The sequence below is a fragment of the Magnolia sinica genome, chromosome 1 (genome assembly GCF_029962835.1).
Source record: "Magnolia sinica isolate HGM2019 chromosome 1, MsV1, whole genome shotgun sequence".
NCBI lineage: Eukaryota > Viridiplantae > Streptophyta > Magnoliopsida > Magnoliales > Magnoliaceae > Magnolia > Magnolia sinica.
In genome coordinates, this window is record NC_080573.1 from 124,930,687 (window position 1) to 124,953,464 (window position 22,778).

At 39.6% G+C, this 22,778-nt stretch overlaps 1 protein-coding gene across 1 annotated transcript; it reads right to left on the reverse strand.

Moving 5' to 3' along the window:
• Positions 1–5,689: 5,689 nt before the first annotated feature.
• Positions 5,690–21,790, reverse strand: LOC131256976 (uncharacterized). The gene is made up of 7 exons (XM_058258116.1): positions 21,159–21,790; positions 20,178–20,509; positions 16,583–16,922; positions 14,101–14,249; positions 13,900–13,993; positions 7,152–7,223; positions 5,690–5,985 (listed from the first exon to the last, which is right to left on the reverse strand). The coding sequence occupies exons 1-7, from the start codon at positions 21,696–21,698 to the stop codon at positions 5,941–5,943; spliced, it is 1,572 nt and encodes a 523-aa protein (XP_058114099.1). The 5' UTR covers positions 21,699–21,790; the 3' UTR covers positions 5,690–5,940.
• Positions 21,791–22,778: the final 988 nt, after the last annotated feature.

Sequence of the window (22,778 nt, forward strand, 5' to 3'; positions counted from 1 at the left end):
GAATGGTCTGCTAGTAAATTAAACGGAGTGTTAGAGAGTGGAAGAAGTTTTAAAGAAGAAGGGTTTTGGAAAATTGAAACCCAGGAATCAGGTAGAACATTAAAGAATTAAAGAATGTAATTATTAAAGAGTGATAGTGAGTCCCACTAAAATAGCTTCGAGTGAAGGATAAGAGTTTTAGACCACTTTTCACATTTAAAAAAAAAAAAAACACTAAAATCTAAATATCTAAATACGAAGGGCAAGGTATTTTTATCCTTGCAAATTTTAAAAAGTTATTGAGAAATCAAAAGAATAATGAATGAAAAGGCAGTAAAACAGGTGCTACAGCCTGATCTGATGGGGCCATTTTAGTAAAAATCCCCATAACATATGTGATTACAGATCTCTAGGTCCAACTGATTGGACCACAAGTTATGGTACACACTGCAAATAACTTCCACGTTAGTTATTCAGTGAATGTGATATCCAGCCCTTCCAATTGACTGGCCCCAGCATGATGATGAGATGCACTGCTCATCAGGTGAGCCATATCAAGGAAAACAATTCCTATCCTCCATTGACAAATAGAAAAATACTAATTTGATATACTTAATTAGTGGGCGTGGCTGATTTTTGCAAAAGAAATCCTCATGTGAGACCAACCTATTGGATGGATTGGATGTAGCATGAACATGTAAGTTTGGAATTTATTTTTCTGTATGGACCTTGTGTTTTATACAACAAAAATAATAATAATAATAATAAATAAATAAAGGACTTTCTTGTTAGCCCCACGTACTCGCGCAGTAGTGGGATTTCATCACTCTTTTTTTTCTCTTGTTTTTTTTTTACACGCGCACACACACCCTTACACGCTCACACCATGGTGGGATTTCACTACCTATGGGCATTCGAACCCTTGACCTAGTGTTGAAACTCTTCAAAGTCTACCACCGGAGCAAGAGTAAAGATCCGGGATTTCACCACCTATGGTTAGTGGAACCCTTGACCTGAGAGTCTACCAACAGAGGAAGAGTAACGACCCAAACTTTCTCGTTAATTATTTGCAGCGGCTTACTTTCCAGTCTCCACCCGTTGGTCCACTCGAAGAAGTTTTTAAGTCCCAAACGGCAACAGCCATATAAATGAGTTCGGCTAATTCCACGCCCGGGTAGAGCTGTACATATCTACACTGAGCATAAATACAAATACGAGACATTTGTATAAGATCTGAACCATCCATAAGGTTGGCAATAATTCTTAGATTAACGTCTCAAAATTTTCAGATCTTTCTCTCTTCAGGTGGGCCTCAAATTGTAGTGTAAATTTACGGTTAAAATACTTCTAGCCATTGTTTATGCTGTTGTCCACCACCCACCTGAGGTGTGAATTAGGTAGAGGATTTATGATAGATCTTACGCTCGTTTCACATTGTGATTCAGGCTCTCGTGTGTGGTGGAAAAAGGCTCCCTAACGCGTGTGGAATTAGCAGACCTCCTTAGAAATAGATTAGCTCGCCGCACACATAATCACCTCACACACACACACACTTACCCGCACGTGCCAATTTGGCTTGTATGTGGGACTTATGAATGGTTTAGAAGGTGGTCCCTACAGTGAATATGAACATATTAAAAAATCAGGATGGTCCACTAATCAGGTGAGCCACGTCTGTACGAAAAATAATGGACGGTGTGAGTTTACCAGCCAGCAGTCGAAATTCATGGACAAGTGTAGCCCACCAGATGAGTAGACCATCCTGACTTTTAGTGCGTCCATCTTTAATGCCTGGGCCACCTTGTATGCTCGTCAGATCTCCTTCATACTTGCCATCTGGCACGTGTGCTGCGTGTAAATGTGCGTGTGAATAGAGGCGTGAGTGGGCTCCTCTGTCAAACAATGCGTTGCAATACTCGCTCCTTCAATTTCACAATAATATTAAAGGTTTTCAGTTAGCACAAGCGGGGCCAATGATTCTGTTATCCAGACCATTGGTATTTCGGGTCCCACCATGGATGACATACTCACCAAAAATCCCATGAATACGACAATCGTAACATTAATATTTTCGGTTTTCAAATAGACGGTTGAAATGAGAAATACAGCAGCATTCCATTTTCAAATGAAAAAAAGGACCAACATTGGATAATAGTATCCTTAAACTTGGGAAATGTTTTGGGCCATATTCCATCCAAGGTGAGCCACAGTTATCAAAACACAAGAACCCGAGGATACTGTGCAAAGACTCGGGTCTAGGATTTTATACTCCTCTTTTACTGGAATGTATGAAGTCAGCATTGAAAGGTTGCTCGTTAAGACGTACACCTAACAGTCTTCATAGGATTTTTTGACTTTTCCTTTGTTGCCTTCTCTCATTTTTAAGTCCGAAAAAGTGGGCCCATATCTCATTATTCGTGATCGTTGGTCTGTTGGGCCCACCTTGGATGGACCATCTGTTGAAGGGCATGGCTACATCCATCCATAGGCCTAAAATAACCATATAATCACACGTGCAGACGTTGGCGCGTGTGTGGATATGGGATGCTCATACGGTGTACAAGTGGTGAATGTTCACAGGCCTAAAAGTCTGGCTTTTGCCAACAAGCCATGAGTAAGGATCCAACGCAAAAGTCTGGCTTATTTATGATATGGAGAGGCATGGAAATGGACGGTAAGAGATGCTCGTTGCTCTTTCTATAAATTCAGTAAATTGCAAGCATACAAGCACGCCAACCATCCATATCATGGGGCACGCTGCGGGTGGAAAAAGGCAGGATAACTACACTGATCTTATAATCTCAACCATTGAATTTGGACACGCGACCAGTTTCTTCTTAATCATCCATCACAATCATACTCTTAGCGTCTGACGGGTGAGATTTCCAGGATGTACTAGATGATACTGTAGCCTACAATTTGGACGGCTCAGATGGCGTGCGCATATGCTACGTAATGGATAACTCGCTACAGTTGAGTATGTCAAGCTTAGCACTGTAATATATTTGGATGAAAATTTAGAAATAATTTTCTAGGAACAAAATTGGATGAAAATGCTCTCCACAGAAAGGGAAGCGGATTGCGTAGTGAGTAAATCACTACGCTTAGTGTACTGAGTAAACTCGGTGAGGTCCACCATGATTTATGTATTTTATCCTCTCCATCCATTCATTTTACCAGATAATTTTAGGGTTTGAGCCCAAAAATGAGGCATATCCAACGTTCAAATGGCACCACATGAAACAATTTAATTGAACATCTGCCGTTGAAAAATTCTTTGGGGCCACAGAAGTTTTGGATCAAGCTTATATTTGTGTTTTCCCTTCATCCATGTATATATGATCTTATGAACAGGTTGGATGACAAATAAACATCACTGCAAGGCCTGGAAAGGATTCAACTGTGGAAATCATTATTCCCACTGTTTCCAGTGGTATGATCCACTTGATCTTTAGATAAGCTTAAATTTTGGGCTCAACCCCTTAAATTAGATTTTAAAACGGATGGACGGTGTGGATAGACTACATACATTAAAGGTGGGCCCAACTGAGTTTACTCAGTACGACGAGAACGTACCGAGTAACTCAGTACGCAATCCGATTTCGACAAAGAGTACCAAATGGGAGCGAATAAGGTGTTACCCTTACCGTGGGGCCCACCTCGATGGTGTTTTGTATATCCACACCGTCCATACGTTTATCCAGCCCATTTTAGGACTTGTTTGCAAAATATTAAGTAGATCCAAATATTAGGTGAACCCCACCACAGGAAACAGTAGTGATTGAATACCCAACAACCATTGAAAACTCCCCAGGTCCCACCGCAGGCAGATAAGTAATGTTCATTTGTCGTCCAACCCTTTGGTAAGGTGAACCAGCGCTGGAAAAAGAGAAAATACAACTATCAGCTTGATCGAAAACTTTTGTGGCCTACAAAAAGATTTTTATGGTCATTTAACACTTTTTCCAGTGGTGTGTGGTGTGGTCCACCGGAGAAATGGATCTGCTTAAGTTTTGGAATAAAACTCCTAAAATGAGCTGGAAAAAAAAAGGGGGGGTAAACACATTCATCAGGGTGGGACCCACACACGGTAACACGCACTAAGGTGTTAATCCTCTCCCATCCCAAATACCCGTAACAATTATAAATCAATTTAGAACCGCTTTTAGCTTTTAAAATGAGTTTGAGAACCATTACAGGTGCAATCCAAACAGCCCATGATATTTTACTATTTGTAGTCCGCCAAAGTTATTTAAATAAGTGATGGGTATATCTAACAAATTGGCAGCTAGCTAGTTTCTCCTCCTTTTCATTTGCATCCGTCGTCAAAACAGATTTTATCCATCCATGAACTTTGTTTTGACCATACCTTGACATACAGAGTTGAGAAATTAAAGAGGTCCCATGGCAATGGACCAGGCGTACATCTGTCTAAGCGTGGCCTAATTGAAAATTCTAGGCCCAAGCACACCACTTGCTCTTATCACAACACAAGCCTATTAACAAACGCTCCTAAATTTTAATCCCGCGCCAGCACTCGTCCCGTGTATATTTCCAGCCCAAGCTTGAAACTACAATGAGCTAAACGTACTGAGGGCTGACTTAAAAACCCACAACCCACTTTTGCACGCATTTTGCCATTGGGAATATTGGATATTTTCATGCAAATGGAATGAGTGCCAAACCATTTTTTTTGTTGGTAAAGGTGGTAAAGGTTCAGTTCAAACCAATCCAACTGCCAGGTTGAATGGTCTGCTGTGATTTCCACGCAATTTATGTCCTCCAATGTAGTGGTTGCAGTGGAGTAGTGGAACTCGTTTCCTAAGGCCAAGGCCAACAATTTCCATTGTTTACTAAGGAAAAATCAGGCATCAGCCAATCAAGCAACAGGCCACCTATGGTCTTTTAATAAATAAATTAGAAAAAAAAACCTTTGGGACACCCACCTGACAGTCCGAGAATCAGGAAACAATGATCACAAGTCAAGGACAATTCAGTGGGAAACAGCACTTCCTTCCTAAGCAGCTTGGACATAGGGCTGCAACATTGAATTCGTGCACTCCATCCAAACTGTACACCCACCCTAGCCGAACAGAGCTTGTACTGAACAAATTTGCTTAAAACCATACGGAAACTGCATATCATTTCAAGTAAACTAAATTGCAGTTTGATACACGGCTTCATTACTATTGATTTAACTAACCCGACTCAGTTCGATCAGCATTTCATTGTTGACTGACTGCAAACTTGCACGAATTATATTGAATTGAACATAACTCAGGCATTGTAACATGTCCAGACTGGGTGAACCAAAACTACGAATCTGATAAACTGAAAAACAAACCAGAGGAGCCAGTACCTGATAGGGGTGCAACTCAGCAGGTTGGGTTGGGTTGACAAGAGCCCAACCCAACCAAATTCCTCTATACTTGAGCCGACCTGACTGAACCCTAACCCAAATACCTGTTATTGTTCCAATCCCGACCCAACCCAAGGACCTTCACAACCTAACCCAAACTTGGGCTGGATCAAACAGGTTCAGGTTGAACCCAAGTTGCAGCCCCACTACCTTAACAAACAAAGTGATTTGGAGTATCAATCCACCAACTGCCAACCAGAACTCAAATGTTTCAAAATCTGAATCAGGCAACTATTCATTAAGCTTTTGTCAAGGGTGCTTATGCACGTGATTTCCACATCTGTTCACAAATGAGGATCAACTGGTCTCCATTGCCAAAAAAAACTAAATAGTGAGATCACCAGAGTGCATGAAAATTGGAATCTCTCCTAAACAAAATCAACTATTCCTTATCACATACAGATGATCTGAGCATTGGCAAAAATAAATATCTACCTCCACAAAAATCAAAAGCAAATTAGAATAGTAATGGAGAACCTGATGCAGAAAGGATAGGCAAAGAAAAGAAGGGAAGGGCTGTGGTCTCACAGAGATGCGAAGACTCACTCCAATCTCACTCTGTCCATCTCGCTGATTATCTCTTCAAACTGTAGAAAGCCAGTCAACAAGAAGCATCAGTATATTTGAAGGGAAAAGGAAACAGGAATGCAGGCCGCAGGCCATAAACAAGCAGCAGTAATAAGGCAAGGCTAACAATGACACTTTTTTTTTGAGGTGGTGGTGGTGTCACATCCACCATAATTAATACATCCACACCATCTAAATCATGGCCTGGTTTTAGACATTGCATAGCCTGAAATTGAGAGTGATCAAACAATCTTAAACATCCAATTTCATTTGTTGAACTTAGACCAGTGACCATCTTATCATAACCTTTGCTCCAAATAATAGCCCATCAATTGGATGGTTAGCATCATTCAACCAGTGTGATCTTTGGGGTATGCTCCGCCCATAAACTTAAAAAGTGGTGATGAACTATCCCCTGTCCATAATAATAATAATAGCAAAAGCAAAAACAGTGGCCGTGGCAGTGGTAGTGTACCAACAGCATCAGCACCACCAACACAACAAACACAAGAAAAATCACCAATGTGGTCAAAATAAATTTCGTAAATTGTTAAAAAAAAAAAAAAAAAAAAAAAAAAAAAAAAAAAAAAAACCGAAAAATATAAATAAATAAGAAAAAAAATAATCCCAACAATGTGCACTGCAAGAAGGAATACATATATCATAATTTATAAGATTCTTTCTAATTTTATTTTTTATTTTTTTATTTTTTTTTAAAGAAAAGTCTGAAAATTTTAACATTCCCATCAATACTGTACCACGAGGGTTAATAAAAATCATGATACTGTTAAGTGAGAGCCTCTACATAATATGCACATCAATACTCAAACCTCCCTCCTTTCTGTCCTCTTAAGATACAAAAAATAAGAATATTCTAATAGGAAAGGGCCTTTTACATGTATAGAAGTAAAAGGGTTTTAAAAAAAGAATAAAATAATAGTAATAATAAATTGATCTTTTAAGTAATTACAGGCCCCATTTATGAGGTCCATGATAATCGTACAGTTCACCCAATAATCATCTGATTTGTGTGGATTTTGCAATCTGGGGCTACGATTTGCATCATATACATATTACAGTTTGATTTGAAGTGTATGGTGCGAATGCAAATCATACTATTTTGACAACCATGTGAAACAACAGCAATAATGACAGCATCAACACCGAGAGATAATGGAGTACAGACCTTAAGGATCTGCCTCATGAAATAATCGCCATATCGCTTTGTTGATTTGGATTCGACGACATGTACAACATCCTGCATTTGGGAGGCAACAGAAGAAAAAATAATAAAGAAAAAAGTGCAAAAAAGTTCTACATAATCCACAAACAGGTTGTGTTTGCTGACTAATGCAACAGAAAAGGTACAATCAATTACAGCATGACTTTCTGTTCTTCACCATGGTTCAATTTTTTCAGGGTGGCTTATTAAACAACAGACACAAATAGAGGGCACATACACAAGTACCAAAATGGTAAAAATCCATGTAACATCACATTCCACCTTTTAGAAAATAAACTGGCAAAAGTGCCATAGGCATCAATAATAACTCAAATCAACCATTTCTTTGTAGTATTTTGGGCGTTTTTGTATTAACTAATCTCAATTTCTGTGACACATTTCCTTCCCTGGTGCATGGAACACATGTATAGATCATCATGCACAAGAATAGTTTAGGAAAGCCTTGCAAACTTCCTTGCAGTTTGGTAATGTCACCAATAATGTTCTATGACCAAAACCTCCCTCCTCTCGGCAACAAAAAAAACCCTACCCATCTCTCGACAATGCAGTCTCTCAAAGAGACATGGTTGGTAGCCATGGCCAACCCATGTATGAACATCACCCAATACATGTGGTCACTCCAGATGCACCATTCCATTTCTTTCTTTATCTTTCTTTCTTTCTTTTCTTTCTTTCTTTCTTTATTTGCTTCTTTTTTCTTTTTCTTTTTCTTTTTCTTTTTTTTTTATGAAATACAGATGAGATAATTTGTTTAGAGATCATTTTTCCGATGTTGCACCCCATGGGACCACATGCGAAGATGGACAATCAAAAGTGTCTATCCTGTGTGCACCATGTAGACTGGCCTATCATCCAATAAACGCACTGAAACAATGATCCTGATCATTGATTTATTGAATTGATGTGATGCGTTAAAAAATTTTCCTTCAAATAGTTCACATTCAGCTATACACTTCTGTGGGAAAAATTATCCATTAAGCACAAGTTTTTCTTACTGTATCATGTCTGGAGTAGCACCTGAAGGATGGTTAAGATCATCCAACCATCACTCCACATGGGCCCAATCAGACCACATGTCAATGATCCTGAGTGAAAGTGTGAAACTAAAACACAGAAGTTTCTTAGGTAAGATAGACTAAACAATGTCATTTCTGGGTTGGTTATCGCTTTTTATTTGATCTACATTTGCATGCAACTTTCACCTTTCTGCAAGATAGATTTTCACTCAGGCTACAAGCTTGAAGGTTTTCACTGAAGTTAAAATCATTTAGTTGCTAAGTTAAAATCTCTTTACTGCACACTAGAATGGTTGGATTTCACTCAGGCTACAAGCTTGAAGGTTTTCACTTAAATTAAAATCATTAAAAGTTGCTTAAATTAGCAAACAGTACCCTACCAAACGCCTAGTAGGGGAAAGGGCATCGGTTATGTTTCTCCCTCGTTCTCCTTGTCCTCTATTTTATTGGTTTTTATTATTGCGTCTAATTTGTTATTTGTTAGTCAGATTACAAAGGACCTAAATCATAGTGTGACCTTACGTGTTGATCATTGTGTCTTTCAGGATCTAAAGACGAAGAAGCTGCTTGGTAATTGACATAAGAAGGACGGATTATACGTTCTTTATTCGAATATTTCAGGTCAAATTAGTGAGTGTCTTAGTGTCAATAAGGAAGACCTTTATATTTGGCATTGTCAGTTTGGTCATCCCTCTAGCCTAGACTTGCAGTCTTTTTTACCTTAGTCAGTTGAGTCTAGCAATGTTAGCAAGTTGCAGTGGAAGGTTTGTGTTTTGTGTTTTAGCCAAATATTAGAACTCTATTTATCCGCCTATGGAAACAAAGTCTAGTACAAATTATTTATTTGGTTCATTATGATGTATGGGGTCCAATTCCTATTACTTCTAATGGATTTAAGTATTTTGTCTCATTTATTGATGATGCTTCTCATATAAGATGGATTTGTGTGATGAAAAATAGAGATGAGGATAGCTCCAATTTGGAAGTGTTTCATTGTTGGATTAAAAATTAATTTAATATGAATATTGGTACTCTTCAAACAAATAATGCAAAGAAATATATTTCTCATATTATGATATCTTATCTTCAGGAGCATGATATTAATTCTCGAACCACTTGTACATATGCCCTATATAACAAAATAGAAATGTTGACGGATAGAGTAGACATTCTTGAAGTTGTGCATGCTCTTCTTATTGGTATGCTTGTTCCTAAATTTTTTTCGTCAGATGTTGTTCTTACTACTTGTTATTTAATCAGTCGTCAGCCTACTAAGGTTATTGTTGAGCGATCGCCCACTCAATATTTTTCGGCATTCTCTATTTTTGAAATTTCATTGCGGGTCCTTCGAGTTGTTTGTTATGTCTATAACATTGATCCTCAAAGAAATAAATTGTCAAATCGGGTCATCGAATGTATTTTCTTGGTATATTCGTCTTCAGAAAATGGGTATAAGTGTTTTGATCCAATCACTAAAAAGCGTTATGTTTCTGTGGAAGTTAAATGTTTTAAAGAAGCTTCATATTTTTCTGTTGGACAGGGGGAGCACTAGTCTCTGGTTCTTTCAGTTGATATCCTTGAGTCTGATCAAATAGTGTATGTCCCATCTAAACCTGATAATGTTAGAGATACGGTTGTTTCTTATTCTATATGAAAGAACAAATGTTCATACTCCAATTCTCCCGTAAGACACCATGAAGCATGCTACCTTGGCAACAGGTATCAATAGTATTCCTACTAGCTTGCCTATTGTATTGATTCATTAAGACTCTTTATTAGATTTACTTGTTGCTGCAGAAAAACGAAAAGACAACATACTTTTTATCCCATTCAACGTTTTGTTTCTAATCATTCCATCTCCAACGCATGTCTTTTGTTTTTGCCCTTGAATGTTCTTCCTCCACCATTCCTAAAAACCTCAAGGAGTCTCTTAATTCTCCTATGTGGCAACAAGCTATGAAGGAGGGGATAGTTGCCCTTGAAACGAATCATATGTGAGAGATGGTTAAGTTATCAACTGGAAAGAAGCTGGTGGGTTGTCATTGGATGTATGCTCTCAAGTACAATACCAATTGCCGTATAGCTCAACATACAGCCCGACTTGTAGTTAAAGAATTTACACGGACCTTTTGGTAAGGATTACTCTGAGACCTTTGCTCTATTGCTACGACGAATTTTGTACGAGTGATTATTCCTCTTGCTGCCAATTTACATAGACTTCTACATGATTAGATATTAAGAATGCTTTTTGTATAGTGATTTGACTGAGAAGATCCATATGCTTCCTCCTAGATTTGCTAGAAAATGGGAGGAAATGAAGGTATTTTGTCTTAAGAATGCCATATAAGGATTGAAGCACCCTCCATGAGTCTAGTTTGAAAAGTTTTGTGAAGCCTTGATTCATATTGGATTTACTCACAGTCACTTAGATCATACTATGTTTGTTAAGAGGCAGGAGCAAGGTATCATTATTGTGAGTGTCTATATGGATGATATCCTTGTTTCAGGTGATGATGTTAGTGGTATTGCAGATTTGAAATTATATCAAAGCAAGGCGTTTGACATCAAAGATTTTTGTATCCTCAAATATTTTCTTGGAATTGAAGTCTCCCATTCTAAGAAGCACATGGTTTTGTCTTAACGAAAATATGTCATTGATTTGTTGACTACAATAGGTAATCTTGGTGTCAAACCTATTGATTCTCCATTAAAAGTTAACAAGAAGCATTGCACAAATGATAGGGAACTTCTTGATGATCCTTATATGTACCAATGCTCAATTGAGCAATTAATATATTTGACTATTACTCGCCCAGATCTATCTCATGTAGTAAGCAGTATTGTCATATGCGATAGCATATGCCATTTTGGGAGCACGGATCGCATATGCCATAGTGGCATATGCAGTTTTATGACCAATAGGCATTATGTGATGGCATAGGTGATTATGCCATGGCAAATATGCGATTATGCCATCGCTTTGCAATGAAAAAATGTAATTTTTTTTGGAGGGATGTGCGAAGGTATATATGATTATGTGATCGCATATGCGCAATGGGCCCTTAGGTCGCATATAATCACTTATACTATTTGATAACGATGGTTGTGAGTTTAATTAGTTAGTTCATGCATGCTCCCCATTCCAATCACCTTAAAGTAGTCCAATCACCTTAAAGTAGTCTGCCACATCTTATGCTACATTAAAGTCTTCTCCAACTCATGGCATCTTAAATAACTGATATAATAATCTTGATATTGATGGATACTCTAAGGCAAATTAGGTAGGTTCACAAAGATGATCAACGCTCAACAACAAGCTATGGTACTTTTTTAAGCTAGTTTAGTTACCTGAAAGACTAAAAAGCAGACACTTGTTGCTCAGCCCACTGCTAAGGTAGACTATCGTACTGTGGTGAATACGATATGCGAAATTATGCAATTAAAATGTTTTTTTACTAAATTAGGAAGTTTTGTGAATACTCTTGTGCGTATATATTGCAACAATCAAGTTGTCATTCATATAAATTCTAATCATATTTTTGAAGAGCAAACAAAAGATATTGACACTGATTGTCACTTTATTTGTAAGAAGGTTGTTGCTAGCGTTATTTCCATTTAGTTTATTATGTCTTTGCTCAATTGGTTGATATCTTCACTAAGGTTCTTACTGTGTACAAGTTGGACAACGTATTCTTGGCAAGCTAGGCATGATTGATGTTTATGCCTCGGCATAAGGTGGAGTGTGGGCGTGTGGCCCTACCGGGCCTTTGGATTATGTGCCTTTGTTCCTTTTATTTATCTTTAATTATTTATTTTTCCTCTTTTGTCTTTAATTATGTATTTTTCCTCTTTTGCCCTCTTTTCTCTCTTTAGTACAAGGGCATATTTGTAATTGTGCATCTCCTCATATTCCATAAATAAGGGATGGACAACTAACCCTAGTGTGCTTCTTCTCTCTCAAATTCCCTTCTTCTCTGACAAGTTAGAATTGCCTTACCACAAACTGGAATTGTTGATCTTCACTGGGGATGCAAGTTTCATATGCATGTGGGAAATTTTTCCCAACTCCATAGCCCCTACCATAGTGTGCCGGACATCCACTCCGTCCATCAATGTGTCCCCACCGTTAGGCCCATAGACTAAAATCCAACCCTATCCCTAACTTAGGTGGCCCACATGACAAGAAATGGTTGAGGTTGGACACCCACCCATTAAAACTTTCCAGCTTGTTTGTGGGGCCTACCGAGATGTGGTTCGAGCATCCAACCCATGACACCCATCCATTTTATGTCCCACCTGAAGGGGGTCCTACCAAATTTCTAGCCATTACAAAGCTCAAGAGGACAATGCAAGGTCGTTTTAGATGTTTTACACATGATTTTTTAACTGTTCCAGTTGATCAAGCCCACCTGAGTTCCAGATACCCCTGGTACTTTGAGAAAGCCATTCACCTGCAGGGGACTCACCTGATGCACGGTTTAGATGTCTGGAGCACATCATGGTGAGACCCATAGTCAACATTACTGTAAGTTATGGTAAGGTCATCCTTATAGGAACTTTGACACACAGATGCTCCCTTGCAAACTGCTGCACAGGGGAGTCTCTGGCGCACAAATGGAGTCTGTGGGGTGGGCTCCACCATTATTTGTTGTTAAAATCCACTCTGACCATAAGGTGTTTCACATCATGTTAGGGCCAAGGCCCAAAAATCAGGCCAATTAGTGATTCAGGTGGGACGTGAGCCACACCATGGGAAACAGTTATGAAGGAACATCTGCCCTTGATTTCACCAAGGTATGCATGATTGTCCAAAATGGTCTATTGTTCATGGTCCTTCATCCAGATCAGATGAAGGGGCTGAACAGTCCAAAGTCCACAAACACAGCACAGTAAGCCCTCTACAGAATTAAGAGCAGGCTACAGAATTAAGAGCAGGCATCCCCATCACGAATGTTTCCCTTGGTTTGCCCCACCTGAATCATGGATCAGCTTGGTTTTTAGGCCCTAGGCCTAACTTGACGAGATGCATTTGATGGTCAGCAACACAATTTAGTGGTGACCACCCCATTTTGTGTGCAACAGAGCTCGTGTGCACTGCCTCTCTGAGGATCATTCCTCTGTGTGCATGAATGCGCAAGTGCACACATGTGTATGCGTGTGCATGCATGCATGTGTGCACACTCACAGATGAAATGTACAGGAGAGAGGCTTCCTAATAAATGAAGAAGCCACCACAGCAGCATACATACTCCATCCACAATGATAGGGCAAGAAAAAATTAGCCTATTGTACATGGGTTTATTGAACAAAAACAGTATTTGTAACAGCTTATCATGCGGACATGCTGCAAGCAAACAACACTTATGCGCACTTTGAATAAAACAGCCTTTGTTTGAAAATGCAGAAACACTGTTTCTGCATTGAGCGGAATGAAGAAACTCGGTCAAATTGGCTCCAAATGGCTAGTGAGCTCATCTCCTTTCATTTCTTTTTTTCTTTTCTTTTCTTTTCTTTTTTTCAATAAACAATCACGGCACGAGTATAGTAAATATAACAACTTCAAAATGAAATCTAGCCTTGTCCTCAGCAAAATAAAGTTTATCAAAATGCAAATACCATCCTCCACAAGTTCATGAGACACAAATAGATATTATATATCTGAAGAAGAAGCATACCTCATTAACATAGAAATCAATATCCGCATTCGAGATTATCTTTCCATCATTGTCAACAGTATGGGTTTTATGCTTGTAAGTCATTAAGATCGTCCTGTCAGCACATAAATCTCAATGAAAATATTAGAAGAGTGCCCCACTACAAGAAGGAATATTATCAGAACACAAATATGAATTCTCATTTAATTAATAAGCACCAACCTTAAAGTGGGTTCATCCACTTCCATATAGGTTGCAAGCTTTCCAATTGAGATGGTTGAATATAATTTCAAGAAACTACGAACACTTGCTAACAATTGTTGTTGCTTCACTTCATAAAGAAACAGCTTCAACTGAAGTCTATAAGCATCCTGCAACACATCAGAGTGATATACGCTAAGACAGTTTTTTCCATCTCATCACTGGAGGTCTCATTCAACCAAAAGGTAACTAAATGAAAAACTGGAAATTGATGTTTCTTTAATATTTGAGTAAGCAAATATTGATCGGTCAACCATTGGGAACTGACTTGGTGTCAGTTTATGCCTTACCCTTACCTTGCACAAGAGTGTGAGTGTGCTATGAACAAAGGATCCAGGTTTGGATCTTTGGTTACTTACATTGGTAGATTAAGATCAAGTCAATAGTCTACGGGCTCATTAGCCTGGACTATGATCGTGAGATCATGACTTAATAATGCACGAAAGATGATTAATCCTTGAGCTTGAGGACGTGTAAGAATCACGATCTTGATTGGTCAACTTTAGCACTTCCTGCGAGGTCCATGCAGGGGCCAATAAAGTAAGATGTAGTTGTGTACTTCCATTAGGAGTCGTTGATTCTTGCACGGTCCAACAAGGGATCACTAGTTTGCCTATGAATATGTGTATAGCTTTGATCTGGATAAATCAGGGACTCATTAAGTAGTTTCTACTGGGCCCAACACTCTGATTGTTTTAGTCAATTTTTCAAAGGTTTTTAACTGTTGAAGTTATGACCGCTAAAACTGCTTTGATCGCACTTGATGATAACCTAATGGCCCAGATCTGATAGTCCACTTCTGATTGGCATGGAATATGATCATTAGTTGATGGCCATGGCAATGAAGGAATTAGATAGTGAGTATATACATAAATGAGGCGGAACAACACACTTTCCTCACGGTAGGTTACAAAATTGTGCATAGGGTGACAGTATTATACTGGTATTCCCCTGAAACCCTAACTTCCTTCTTATTTATTTAATCATATCTCAAAGGAGTTATAATGAGAAGCCTTAAACACCCTTTCCCCTTGAGCGTGTGAATCAGAGAAAGGAAAGAAAAGAGTGTAAAGAGAGCAAAGGATGGAGTTTTCATCATTATTTCGCATCTTCTCTATCTATGTGTGGTCCATCCTTATAGATGATTGTGGGATTCTTTGACACCTATCAGAGGAAATTCCTTGGACTATCTACATCTCTCTGATATCAGGATAGATCAAGGGAGAGACGTCCTAGATTGGATGACTATCATCAACATTGGATCAATACATATCATCAAATTCCATGTATGATCTAACTTTCTCAAGTTAATTATTTGTTTATAGAAATTATACATTCTCATATACGGGATATCTTGCCCAATATGTACCTTCTTTGTTTCCAAGATGCCGAGGGTGTTAATTACATCTTTCTCCATTGTTCCTTTTGTTCAAGTATCTGGCATAGGAGGGTGTTTGAGTTGGCAAACGTTTCCTGGGTTATTCCAGCCTCTATTGGAGATTTTTTCCTCTTGTGGGATGGGGAAGATGGGGAGCTCTCTAGGTAGGAGGAGGTGGTGCATCATCCTTCTACCTATCCTTTGGGCCATCAGGTCCGAAAGGAACAATCTTTGCTTCTACAATACGAGAGCTTCCTTAGCTAGGGTGTTCGGTCGTGTCGTGTGTTTGTTCAAGGATTGGGCTGACTTAAGTTTGTTGGGTGGTCTAGCCATGGGGATGGTGTGGTATTTTATTTCTTTTTAGTTTTCTTTTGTGCTTTATTTTCTGTGCTGTTTATGTGTTTTTGTCTCTCTTGTTGTTGCCTTTGGCTTAATAATATTTCGTCTTTCAAAAAAAAAAAGAATTGTTCAAAGCGAGATCCACTCATTGAATGACCTTGATTGTGCACATGTGAGTGTGCCGCAAATAGTCTTTTAATCTATCTTACATGAATTGCAATTTTCTTTTCAATGGATGGTGAAAGGGAAATTTTGTAATTTGCCATTCCAACAAACCATTATACTATAGCGCATTTGTGGCAGAGGCTCTCACTGAAAAACCTTTTTTTATGGTTTTCTTATGAAAATGTCAGGTTTGACAAAATTTGTAACATAACAATCCCTTACCGTAGGTCTATATGTCACTGATATTACAATAATCTGTTTAGACATTTTTTTCTAAATGTAATTATGAATTATATTTCATATGAATGATACTTTATTAAAATTTGGCTAATGGTAAGCCAACCCAAAACTCTGATCCTATTGAGATGCAAACTCTCATTCTACTGAGATGCCAAAGAGTTGATCACCATCTTCTATAAAATGGAGAGCTTTCAAATAACTTAGCAGAGACAACTCGCAATTGATAAACAGATCCCAAAGCTGAATCCAACTTCCTGAGTTAAAATAGAAGGATATAACTTAAAGAACAAGGGAAAACGATGTGAATTAGAAAGCTCATACCTGATTGTAATTTACAAGAGGCTCCTCATAAATTGGAGCTGATGGGGTAATGAATTTGGGGCAGGCATATGAGAAAAGCTCATCATATAGAGCATAAGACTCGTCATCGTATCTCTGCATCCTCCCCATCTTCTCTCCATACTTCTCCCTCAACTGATTGTTTACGTTCTCTTCAACGAGTTTCACTTGGGGACATAGAGAGAGACAAATTGCCAACAATGCATACATCTGTTCATTTTTCTTCAAAATTTGATCAAATTGCGGGGATTTCTGATGATATTGCTTGGTCTTCAAGATATACAACAGAACCTTATTAAATTCCCTTATTGCCTCTACATACCTGCAAAGACACTCACCAATGCATTGGAGCTCAAACGGAAGTAAACTTTACCAACTATGAATGACATGGAGAGTAAACTACAGTTACAAGTAATGTCATTGCCAAAAAATAAATAATGTTCCAAGGAACAAACAACAGAGACACCAAGGACTTTCAAATCTTCTGATTTGGTACAGATAAACCTTTTAATAATTCTTAGGATCTTTTTTAATTCCATAGAATATGCTCGAGATACAATATAGTTATTCTAAGAAGCATAATAGAGTAATTACAAAAAAAACAACGATGTAGTTATCGCAGTGTTTACTTTGAATAATTTTTCTCTATAGAAGCAACAGAAAAATAAATAATTGAATGAATAAGCTATATTTAACTTTTGAACAAATTAGATGAAAATTCTCGGTAAAACCGGAAGCCAGTGGCATGGCACAAAAGTGAAAATCAAATGCAGCTGAATAGAGGATGAATATATACCACTTTTGAAGATCAATCATAACTTAGAGACTAAAATCTTGAAAAGTAAGCCCAAATAAGGGACTTTGGATGCATATTCCAGTAGCTTTCTAATTAACTTAATTAGAAAGAGAAAGAAGAACCAAGCAATAGGAAGGGAACTGAGGGAAAATGTGATAGATGTGTGAAATCTGCCATAGTATGTATAGCTTTGATCTCCTATATGCATGTATGTGAAGAATACAACCCATGTATCATCATCAAAATCTAAGCTTTATCCCAACTAATTGCAGATAGCTACACGAACACTGTTCCGCTATTCCATTCTATCAAGGGACCATATCCTCAGTTAAACCATAGGTCATAGTCTTTTATTTTTCTTCTATTCTTTTGAGACAACAATGTTATAAATGAGGAGCTGAAATGGCTAAAGAATTATAAAGATGTCCAAGAGAACAATCTCTCAAGTGATGCAAGACAATTAACCACTTGCTCTAAAAGCTCGAACTGTTAGAGCATGGCGAATCAATCCCTTTATCACATAGCCCAGGCCCCACATCTCATGGGTTAGAACCTCGACCGAACCCCTCTCATGGGCCCCAAATCACATGGGTACCACCTCACACGAGCCACCCGCCTCATACGGGTAAGCCCACCTCATATGAGTGGGGCCCGCCCCACATGGGCCGCTCACCCCGAGTGTGACCTTGCATCCCACAAGCAACCCCACTCGAGCCCGGTGTGAAAATGCATCTGCATTAATCACCCCCAGTGAGGAGTCTCGAACACGAGACCTCCCACTCTGATACCAATTTGATACAGGACAATTAACTGCTTGCTCTAAAAGCTCGAACTGTTAGAGCATGGCGAATCAATCCCTTTATCTCATAGCCCAGGCCCCACATTTTATGGGTTAGGACCTCGGCCGAACCCCCCTCATGGGTCTTAAATCACATGGGTACCGCCTCACACGAGACACTGGCCTCACATGGGCCGCCAACCCCAAGTGTGCCCATGCATCCCACAGGCAACCCCACTCGAGCCCAGTGTGAAAATTCCCTTGCATTACCAAGGCTCGGGAGACTGAAGCTAATCCAAAACATCTATCTTGGCCCACCTAACAATGCTAGCAACAATCCCACTTACATTGCATAAGCATCCTTCCTCTCCCCCAAGGAAGCTCATAGGCCAGCTAACAACACCCACCTCCAAGCAATCCTCTCCAAAACATCTAACTTGGCCCGCCTAACAACACTAGCAAAGATCCCGCTAACATTGTTGAAGCGTCCTTCCTCTCCCTCCATAGAGCCCATAGGCTAGCTAACAACACCCACCTCCACGCAATCCTCCCTTTTCCCCACCCTTCCTCATCAAGTCTTTTCTTACTACCTCCACCCACATCAATTTGGGCCTTCCACTTGAACTTTTAGAGCCTTCAACTTGAACCAACTCAATCCTAACCAGTACAATTGTTGTTCTCTGTTGCACATGGCCGAACCATCTTAGTCTACTTTCCATCCTCTTGTTACCTATCAGTGCTTGTCCCAAGTTCCCTCAAATGAACTCATTTTTAATTCCATCCTTTCCCTGTCTTGCTGCTTATCCATCTCAACATCCTCATTTCAGCTACGTTCATCCATCTCAACATCCTCATTTCAGCTACGTTCATCCATCCCAACATCCTAATTCAGCTATGCTTATCCTATTACCATTTTGTTCCCTGACTACTCAACATTCTGTCACATAAAGCATGACCTGTCTTCTAGCTATCCTATTGAATCTCCCCTTCAGTTTGATTGGTATGTTGCAATCACATAAAACTCCAGAGGCACGGCTCCACTTCATCCTTCACCTCTAATTCTAAAAGCAACATCCTTCACAAGGTCCCCACTCGTAAATCATCGATCCAATATATCTATATCAATAACATATAAAAATCTTGGAGGAGACCAAACTCTTCAAGTTGGTCGTATTCCATCCACAAATGGCATGTGGGTGACCAATCATCCCATCAATAGCCATATGTAGTTTATTTACACTTTATGCTCAACCACTGTATCTCTACAGTAGATGAAAAAACTATCAGCATTACAAGTTTTATTCAGTAAAATTTACAATCATTGGGCTATTCCATCTCATTTCCTCATCACTTACAATCATCAGCTTCTTATATCTCATTTCTTCACCACTATAACCCACCTAGACATCATCCACATCTCTCAAACGATTTCATGTTATATTTGTGGATAATAATTTTACTCTACAAACACTATTAACTACATATAATAAGGTGAATAACGCCTGTGGGAGTTTTGTGCTCTCATTACCAGCCCCAAGCTTGGATGAAGGACAAGGTTGCATCCGGTTGGCAGCCAGCTTGAAACTTTTGCCACAACTATTACAAATCCCAAAAGTGGCGGAACAGGATTCATGCAGCTGACAGCAATTAATTGGAATGATGCTTAGACGATGATGTTGTCTAAATAATAATGTTGTTTAGCATGATGACGCGTAAAATGTGAAAAACCTCAAAGCTTTTGATATTATTTTAATATTTTAGGAACTCTAACATGTGTTAAAGGGATTACAACCAGAGCATAAAGTATATATAAATTTTGGATAAGAGTGAGTAAATGGTTGATGCCTCACCCAATTTCATGAATAACACAAAATTAAGAAACCAAGTTCAAACCACCTAAACTTAAACAACAAAAGTTGTAGATCATTAACTAAATGGAAGTTTGAACAAGGCCTTAAGGATACAGGTGACAAAACTGAAAAGGCAATAGAAGGCAAACATACCTCCGCAACATAAGGTTCGCAAACCCATAGTGATATATGGTAGTAATATGGCTTCCAATTACACTGGTGTATACACCAGATTGACTGATGTCAATTGGAATCAAACACTTCAGACCGGTATGGTAATCACCCAACAGGCAGTGAACCCGCAGCAATCCCACCATGCTGAAATAGCCCAACACTTTTAGAACATTGCTACCACCATTGTAATCGTACCCATCAGTAGCAGTGAACTGTTCAAGGCCTTCTTTCTCCTGTTCCAAGATCTGGATTATCATGGATTTCTCCACTAGGGCTTGCAGGTAATTGAGCACACCATACACATTCCATGCCTGCAAAGAACCGATAACTATCATTGGTGAATTCACATTGGATATGAGGCAATATACAACTGTCTAGATAAATGCATCCGAAATAAGAGCACACACAGTACATGTGCAAGTATGCACCGGAAGGCACTGCTAACATACAGGCATGTACAAGTAGCAAGACTACAAGTGAGATTTTTGGGACATCGGCACGATTTAGATAGCCTGGACATACATAGATTTACTTCACATGCACAGTGATCATGTGCATGCATAGGAAAAGAAATTGCGCAATCCAATTTCCTTCAAACCCCAATACCCCAAATCAAGCACTTCTACTAAACTTAGACTCAAAATCAATCATTAAATCCATTACTATATATAACATACATAACGAAGTGCCATCTAGAACCAAAATTTTAAATACGACAAACATGGGGTCTTAGCAATCTAACAAAAATCGCCCAGAGGGTGAATTATGTGATCTCTGGTTCATGACCAGCGGCGGTTTAGATTGCTCGTGGTAGTTTTCTTCTATCTACTATGTGGATCCTCCTACACTATCATCTGTATATTTATTTATTTTCATCATTCAATCTGGTACATAGAAATTTGTGCAATTTTCATTCTTTTAAGTTCATTCACAAAATTACCGGTCCATCATCAAAATTACCTGATCGTACTGGCGAAGAAGTGCAATCTCCTGCTCGGTCTTGTTCTTCATCTTGGCCCGGTACTGGCAGAAGGACTGGAACTGGTAAACGAACTCATCGACCATGTCCCACAGCCACTGGTTCGGGAGCTGCATGTTCACCACGCCATGGAGCACGACCTGGAACAAACTGCAGTAATTGTCGTAGGAATCTATCCGTTGCTTGAGCGTGGGGGCCAACCGCGCGTACAGATGTCGGAACCACATCTCCCGATAAAGGAGGCAGAAAACGTGATCGTTGTCCACGTAGGGGGCCACGGCCTCGACGGACGGCCAGGGGCTCTCCTTGAACATCCGGTCGCTGAGTTTCTGGAAACTTCCCTCGTACATCTGGTGGATCTCGTAGACGTTCTTCTCGCGAATGTGGCGGTAGAGGTGGACCACGAAGGTCTTGACCGAGTCCGGGACGAAGTTGGGGTCGTAGCCCAGATCATCGTAGGATGCAGAGGTGGGGCCCGCTGATGGAGGATTTGGATCGTCGTAGTCGTAGGAAGACGACATTGTTGGATGTGGGGAAGGAAATTAGGGTTAGGGTTTTGGGGAGGGATGGGGTGAGAGAGGGAGAGGGACGAAAAAAGAGAGAGGGCTTTTTGTTATCGGTGTTCGTTTTGCCTCCGTCGCAAATCGGAACCGAGAGTGTGTCGGTCGCTGGGGCCCACATGCTGTGTTCCGACGATCGGAACCGTCCATTTTTGTGGAAAATATGGAATACGGCCACCGAAAGAAAATAAGGTTGAAGGGGTGATTGTGACCATCACTACCTGTAGATGAATTTAGAACAATGAAGAGAAGATCTTCAATGGTTCTCATTCAACTATATGAATCCAAAGGGTAGAATCATCATTGAAGCTTGATGATGAATCGATAGATTTAGTATTATAGGATCGAGAATATGGACGGTTCAAATCATCGGACCATATCATCATGTGGGTTCTAAGGGGCGGAGATACACACTCGATTCTTAGTCGCGATGGAGGCAAGTGATTTTATTGTTGTGGAGAAATCATATGATGCGTGGCCCGCATTGGCACTTGTATACACGTGTCTTCGATATTGACAAGTGGGGCCCATGTTTCCTTAATCCAGACCATTGGTGGGTCTGTTCCATATTTAGATGGATCATTAGTCAAGTATCCTATGGATATGACATTTTAAGTGTTTGATTCGGACATTGCAGATACATTGTTGAGAAGAGAAATACATCGAATGTCCAAATTCTACAGGATAAAGGTCCTAATATTGGTTGTTACCATTGGCCAATCTGGGAAAGTTTTGAGGCATGAGCCATCCACGGTGGAATCCAACAGACCAATGGTCTGGATTATCCCCCACTTGCCAGAGTTGAAAATCCTGATCACATGCATGCAACTTTTGGTACCGTACCATCGTGCAAAAAACCAAGGAAGCGGATTGCGTCCTGCCCCTAGACGAGAGTCCCTCGAGGGACGCGGATTGCGCCGCGTCCCACCCCCGCCCGTCTCTAGCCCCGAACGGGCAGTTCTGCGGGCGGGCCCACCGTGATGCATCTGTACATCCAAGCCGTCCATCGACTCTCTGAGATCATTTTAATGCGTGAACACA